Genomic DNA, 7,489 nt, shown 5'->3' on the forward strand with positions numbered 1-7,489 from the left:
ACGGCGCCTCACGGCTCCCCTCCCGCCCCTCCGTGACCCGCCGAGCCACGGCTAAACGGGCTGGTTTCGTGGGCTCGGGGTGGTCGTGGGAAAGCGCATCTGGAGCGTGTAAAGTACATTCTGTAGGTTGTTTCGGGGCTGTAATGTGTGAGGCCTCTGGGAGAGATCTTGTGGCTTTGGGGGTCTTGTGGCTTGGGGAGCAGCGCTGAGGGGTAGTGTGAGGCAGAGTGTCCCTCCTGCTCTGTCGTAGCCTGCAGAGGGAGAATTGCTGCACAGCGCTGTGAGTCAGTTGGGTTTATACGTGTTTAATGGGTGAAGGAGGTGGAATGGTGTGTGGCTTTGGTAAATGTGGTCTGTTGTGAAAAACAGGGAGCTGAGCATGGACCGAGATTGGGAAAAATATGATAAAGTTCATGTAGGTTGGAGAACTTTGTGTGTAGTGATGCAGGATTATTTGTTTCCTTTTTGGTGGTTGTATATAATCTTTGACTGTGGATGACACTGGTACAGCTATTCAGTATGTACATACAGCTAGTCAATGACACTTAAACACTGGATATTTGCTGTAGGTATGCTCTCCAGAGCTGACTTGTTCTCTCAAGAACAGATTGCTGAGCTCTGCAGCTGGGACATTGTCATGGAGTCAGTGCACCTGCTGGGATGGCTGTGGGAAGCTGATGTGCAGTGGGGATGATAAGAGGGAGTGGCACTAAATTTGACATGTGAAAAATGCAAAGCAAGAAGATGCCTGTGTCTGGGATTGTCGTAGGCACAGCAGGTTTGAATTGCTGCACAACACTGAGGTGCAGCTGGGTCTGAGGTGAAACTGCAGGAGGGTTTTATCACTATCTGTGGATCACAGTGGGTTAGCAGGGCTGGTGCTGACCCTGCTGAGGGGATGTGGCACCAGGTTAGGTGTGAGATTACCTCAGTTTAGGGGTGTTTTCAGTGCTGGGTCACTGCTGGGGGTTTTAGTTTTATAACCAGTGTATAATGCTGCTCTTCCTACCTGATCTCATGTGTGACATGGGCACTATGTGCAAATACTTGATGTGAAAAATACAGGCTGTATGGGTGTTACAGCAAGATGTGAGGGAGAGGCAGTGTTTATGTGCTGAATCATCCAGAACTTTCATTTCATGATGTGCTCCTAACATTACCATAGTAGAACAAGTCCTGTTTTCCCTTGTTCCTGCCAGGACTGTGTGTGCCTCTGTTAGGATGTAGCTTCCTGGAATTGTGTAAACTACATGTATTTTTCCTGCACGTTGAGCTCATTGTAGGCTGTGCTTTTCTTCCTTCCCCTCTAGCTCGGTTAAATTGCTTTAAACCTTTTTTTTGTTTGTTTGAACAGGATTTCTACAATTGGCCTGATGAGTCTTTTGAAGAAATGGACAGTACATTAGCTGTTCCGCAGGTAGTCTCACTAACATGACATGCTGTTAAGGAGTTTAGTTTCCCAAGCTTTTTTTTCCCCCCAAAAATTCCTATTTATCAGCTTAGAATGTTGCTGCAGAGCAGTGAATTTCATAAGCATCTGTATATATTAAGAAGCTGTAGCTGTTAACTGTTCATGCAGAAATAACTAGAATTCACAGGTCTGGTTTAACTGAACCAGACTTAAGAAAATGGTGGGGGTTCCTGTGAGGTTGTTTTTTTGTTTTGAGATGAACGTTGTAAAAAAAGCTGTAAAATTTATCCATTATTTAACCTTTTCTAATTGAAGAAAGGCATTTTTCAGATCTGCAGTTATTTATACCAGTTTTCTTACCCTGCCCATCTGCTCTTTAACTTGTCAATCACTTGTTAAGTAAAGAGAAAAAAAGTAAGTCCCTCAAAGATGTAACGTCCTAAATGTCTTCCTATAATTGCAAGATCTATATTTATTTTCCCCCTTCACCTAGTATATTCAACAAAACATAAGGGCAGACTGTTCCAACATTGATAAGATCCTTGAACCTCCTGAAGGCCAGGATGAGGGTGTGTGGAAGTATGAGCATTTGAGGTAAGAATGCATCTTTGGTCAACACTGTCTCTCAGTTCTGAGTGTTGTTCACTGACAATGGTAGTGGCTCTGTTTGAATGAAACAGATCAAAATGAACTTCAATGAAACTTGGTTTTCCTACTAGCAGATGTTATTATTTTCTGAATCCCCTGTTCTTTCTAAAGGTTTGTAGTGAGTTCTGATCTAGTGTTTTTGTTGGTTGCTGGGAGTAGGATTTCCAGGGGCTCCCAGTGCTTTTTCTGAAACTTGAAGGAAAACAGGCTTTAGCTGGGAAAGCAGGAGTACCTGTGTCTTACAGTTCTCTTTCGGCTTGCAAGGAAACAAAACCTTTTGTCCATCTCTGTTTGGTTTTTGCAGTACAATAAATACATTCAGCCTAGGCAGTTTGTGCCTGGAAGTATTTCTCAGTAGGTTTGCACCCTGTTAATACACGTGCAGTAACTCTTGTGTCCCAATTTGTATTTGTTACTTTTCTTACAAGTGTGTCTTCTCACTTGATCAAATATACTTTCAAGAACAAACATTTCTAAGCTACTCCTAGATTTATACACCTTGACTTTTTTTGCCTCCTGTTTTCTCTTTCTCTCCTCTGTTCTGGAATAATTCCAACTGACACAGGGAATCCTCAAGAGAGGAAAATGTGTATACATACAATTGCAAAAGACACATTTTAAGCATTTCCCCTGTCCTTTCACACACCAAGAATCACTGTAGGAGACATTTGTCACTATGTACTTGTCAGTTTTGGAAAATGATTCAGATTTTCTTGTAGGATGGAGGGGAATTCTCTTAAGTTAAAGAATGCACTTCCAGGTACATTCCAGTGAAAGCAATATTGCCAGAGGTCCCACTCTGTTCGTGATCTGTGGTGAGACTTTAGCCACTTACTTGATGGAAGTGCATCTTAGGAGGATGGAACAATACAGCTATATGAGTTTAAAACTTACACTCTTAAAAAATCCATTTTATTCAAGTGTTAACTTTTTAAAAATCTGTATTTGTGAAATGTATGAATAATACTTTCTTTTACCACACAGTTGGTGTCTGAAACACTTCCACTACACTATTTGTTAAGCTCACCCTCTACTGTCAGTTAAGAATTAAAATACAATTGTTCAGCTGAGTAAAAAAGTATCTGGTGTGAAGATCAGAATGCATAACCTGTTTTTTATGAGCTATTTCCAGTGAGAAAACGAATAGCTAATTTTGATGCTGCTGTGTTCAAATGTTTTGTAGACAGTTCTGCCTTGAGCTCAATGGATTAGCTGTCAAGCTTCAGGTAAGTTCTTTTCTTGATGCTTTTTTCTTATGTATGTACTTCAGATATAATAGTCCTTAATAATAATAATACATTATGTAATTCTTTATACTACTTATATATATTGTATCAGGGAGGACATTTTTGTATTGTGTGGCTGCAGTTTGCAGCACTTTCTTCTACATGTATACACACAGACCTAAGCAGGGGCTTGAGGTAAGAGTTTGAGAGGGTTTAAGACTTGTGGCAAACAACCCTTTTTGGTGGGGACAGGGCAAGGAAGTGATTTGAGAAGGTGAGCTCATTTTTGCTGTTGGTGTTTTTCATAACTGAATGATTGTTTTAACAGAGTGAATGTCACCCTGACACCTGTACTCAGATGACAGCAACTGAACAATGGATTTTTCTTTGTGCAGCTCATAAAACTCCCAAAGAGGTATGGAAGACTGATCCCACTGATGCAGGAGGTGTCATTCAGTTTGTATGTTCATGGGTAGACCATTACAGCTGCTTCTTAGTCACACTGAGAGCTTATGTGGGTTAAGAATATCACTTGAGCTTTTCTTCTTTGCTGTTCTGTAGTGTTTTACAAAAGAACAGGATGAGGTAGGAAGGAGCTGCCTTTTACCTCAGTGTTAGTGACTTTGCACATTCCCCTCTTTTCTCTCTTAATTTGTGTTGAGCCAGCCTGAAACTCGATGGAAAAAGCTCTTTGTTTAACTGACAGAAGAGTGCATGCTGAGAACAGGCTGTCCTCCTCAGGCTTTGGCCTCGGTCCATAACGTGAGCCTGACACTCCAGGGGTGATTGCACCTGCTCCTTCTGAGGGGAGTTCCTCCTGAAAACTACTGGAGTCATAAAGATGCTTCGAGTCCAGTGGGGTTATCAGCATGGCAGCAGCTTTTGTCTCCCTGAGCACCCAATTACTTTGATTACACAGCTTTACCTAAGGAGTTGCCTAAAATTCACTACTCGTGCATTATCACATTTCCATAGTAACTTGAAATAACTTGGTGGGTTGCGAGACAGAGCACACAAGTGTCTCATTTAAGGGGGAAATATAGTTATACCTCCAGAGAAGCTGTGTGAAACTTCTGGGAATAAAAATGAGCAGTGGAGTTAAAAGCATCAGGAAACATAATTCAAATGTTGCTTTTTAAACAAGTTGTATGACAAGGCCATGCATGTGCTCACTCCCTGTCTGTTTCTGTAGTGTCCTGCTATAGACTACACTAGACACACACTTGATGGAGCTGCATGTCTTCTGAATAGCAATAAATACTTCCCCAGCAGGTAAAAACACTTTCTCTTGGGAGGAGAAAGGGGGGAGGGAGGGGGCGACACCTAACACTGACAAAGCACGTGGAAAGGCACACTGCATTTTTTGTGGACTACGACTGGAACCATTAGGAATCCTGCACTGGCAGGAGCTGGGAGGCTTCCTGCCACTTTTAAACCAAGGAAGAATTTTGCTTATTCAAATAGTTCACCATTTACTGGAGCTGACAGATACTTTTTAGGTGGAAACTGTTACTAATCTCTGTTGGTGTTATGGGGCTTCCAGTGGAGCAGTGCCCACCTAAATGGCAGGGTGGCCTTTAGAGGGATGCTGCAACTCGAAGGGCTTAAACAGCACAGCACAAAAAGCCTCCAGAAGCTAACACCAACCTACTGTAGGACAGCAGCCACAAGAGACTGAGGGTAGTGAATGGGCAGCTCACACTGTAGAAACCTCCCTGGAGAAGTCAAAACTCTGCTTCTCTAGGAATCCAGTATTGGTGAGGAGGTACAACTGGAAGTCTTTTTCCTTTGCCCATCAGTGCTGGAAACCACAAATCCAGCTCTTAGCAAAATAACTGATAATGTAACTGCGGGCAAAACTTCTTTCTACTCAGTACAATTTGTAAATGTGCAGCTTGAACCAACATTTTTATTTCCCTTCCAAAAATAAGCAGTTACAGACACAGATATCTTCAACACTTGAGTCTACATTTCACGTGCAGTTCTATGTACAATGTAGTTTTAAGAGTCAGAACTTGTGTCAACATGTATGTGAGTAGTCATTTGATTACCCCTGTTGTGTAACCTGTCTCCTGGTGCTTCCAGGGTTAGCATAAAGGAATCCTCTGTAGCCAAACTAGGATCAGTGTGCCGAAGGATCTACAGAATATTCTCACATGCTTATTTTCACCACCGGCAGATATTTGATGAGTATGAGGTAAGTAGTTTCAAATCACACCTTGAAACCACAGGGCATTTACTGAAGTCACAGCTGTGATGTAACTGTATAAAACACTTCAGTCCTACTAGAAGATCTATAGTCAAGTAAAGTATTGATTATAGGAGACTGCAGTTTTACAAGCACTGAAGAGCTATTTATACATACACACAAAAATCAATTTATCTGCTTAGTTCACCGGATTATACTTTCCCTTCATTTGGATAGAAGGTCAGAATTTGAGAAATCTTGTACAAACAATTCAAATTCATCTTTAGGTTCCTGAATGTACCAAAAGCACTTGATGTAGTTAGCACTGCTTATGTACATATATATTTTCTGTTGGTGTATGTTGCACAACAGTTAAGGGATTATAACTGTAAACCTGTAAAGAAACAGAGTTAACTGGTGGCAGCTTGTGCACTTCAGTAACCTTTAACTTGTTTTTTTTTTGTAATGGGAAAGTAGAAATTAACAGATAAAAAGGAGATTGGGGGTATAGCTGGATACAAAAAGAAACCTCTAGCAAATCCCACCAAAGGTTGCTGGAACAGCTGTGGAATGATTGTGCCCTGCTCTGTTGCAGATAGTGCACGTAGGAGGAATTTCACAATACCTTAAAATTTTCTTTTGGAGAGTGGATCAGGACTGTAGTGACATTTAAATATGTTCTTACCCAAGTGCTGTTAAACTGAACTGTGACTTAGGTCTGAACTTCAGCAGTTTTTTCATTAATTGCAGTAACTATAAGCAAACAGTAAAGATACAAAAGCAGCAATGTTTATCATTTAAGCATGACTATTTCCTTCTAAGACTTGTAAATCTAATGAGGCAATTACATAAAAGCAGGAATTTTTTTTTTAGTATGTTCTCCTCAATTGTTTAAAATAATCCTGTGTACATACTGCTTTTTCCCCTTTTTCCATCTCCAGAATGAAACTTTCTTGTGTCACCGGTTCACTAAGTTTGTGATGAAGTATAATCTGATGTCCAAGGATAACCTGATTGTACCCATTTTGGAAGAAGAAGTGCAAAATTCAGTGTCAGGGGAGAGTGAGGCATGATGGGAATGGCAGTGCAGCAGCCTGTACTGAATATAAATAAAACATTAATTATGTACTGTATATATCATTTTAGACACTTCAATCACGTATCCTCATAGCTTTGGTTAGTACACTTTTGTATGCTGTGTGCATTGCCTTTTAATATGGGATATACTTTTAAGTTATTCATGGGCTGTATATTCATCAATGTGGCACTCATGGTTTTTAAATAAAAGTAGTAGTATCTGTTTATAATGCCTGTTAATAAAAGAATTTACAGTTCTCTAAAGTTGCTGCTAAACAATCATTGAATCACAATCCTGAAGATGTGTCTGATTGGGTGGGGAAAAGTGAGATTAAGATTTCACAAGAAGCCATTTTGTAATGCAGTAGTATATTAAGTCTTAGTTCAAAGATTATCACCTTAAATATATAACTCTGCAGGAAGCTTCTTGCAGTGTAGCTTATTCCTAATTTACCTTTTATTTTTTTAAGATGGCTTTGAAGATTTACTTTTGGATGTGCATATTGCTGTATGTGTATATCCAAATACTAGCAGGATCTATAGTATTAACCAAAAGGACAATATCACTATGCTATTGAACATATATATTCTGGATATCTACTTAACACAGTTTCTGGATTTTTGTTAGCAGTGAGGTCTGTGTGCAGCAGGGCCCAGGTCCTGTCGTGTCCAGGCAGAGTCTGCTGTTCTCCAGCTCACAACCTCCCTAAAGAGTATCTGTGCATAGCTATGGCAACTGCTTACAGATTATACCTCAGCTGTTCATGTTACACTACATAACACACTAGCAAAGTTACAGCAAAAAGCATTCTAAGTCCCTGAAATACTGACCCTGATTGTTTGCAAGTGTTAATCATGTTTTCAGCATGCATTGTTTCTCGTCATTCACCTGAATTGCAGTGAGAGGAAGATTCGGATTCATGCCTCTGCTCCCTAGCA

At 40.5% G+C, this 7,489-nt stretch overlaps 1 protein-coding gene across 2 annotated transcripts; it reads left to right on the plus strand.

The window, feature by feature from the left end:
- The first annotated feature begins 1,357 nt into the window (after positions 1-1,357).
- On the plus strand, positions 1,358-6,814 carry MOB4 (MOB family member 4, phocein). 2 transcript variants are annotated; one of them, XM_009082015.1, is made up of 7 exons: positions 1,358-1,417; positions 1,905-2,005; positions 3,243-3,285; positions 3,614-3,700; positions 4,478-4,557; positions 5,371-5,482; positions 6,415-6,814. In XM_009082015.1, the coding sequence occupies exons 1-7, from the start codon at positions 1,391-1,393 to the stop codon at positions 6,544-6,546; spliced, it is 582 nt and encodes a 193-aa protein (XP_009080263.1). In that variant the 5' UTR covers positions 1,358-1,390; the 3' UTR covers positions 6,547-6,814. The 2 variants fall into 2 exon arrangements, with proteins under 2 accessions (XP_009080263.1, XP_009080264.1); XM_009082016.1 differs by having other exon boundaries at positions 1,905-1,990.
- The last annotated feature ends 675 nt before the right edge of the window (positions 6,815-7,489 follow it).

Source organism: Acanthisitta chloris, unplaced genomic scaffold, assembly GCF_000695815.1.
Source record: "Acanthisitta chloris isolate BGI_N310 unplaced genomic scaffold, ASM69581v1 scaffold13249, whole genome shotgun sequence".
NCBI lineage: Eukaryota > Metazoa > Chordata > Aves > Passeriformes > Acanthisittidae > Acanthisitta > Acanthisitta chloris.

Excerpts from the sequence above, each read along its gene's own strand:
- MOB4 (XM_009082015.1), top strand. The coding sequence starts at position 1,391 with ATGGACAGTACATTAGCTGTTCCGCAG. Across the intron at positions 3,286-3,613 it reads GATTAGCTGTCAAGCTTCAG|AGTGAATGTCACCCTGACAC; the intron begins GTAAGTTCTTTT and ends TTGTTTTAACAG. Across the intron at positions 3,701-4,477 it reads CTCATAAAACTCCCAAAGAG|TGTCCTGCTATAGACTACAC; the intron begins GTATGGAAGACT and ends CTGTTTCTGTAG.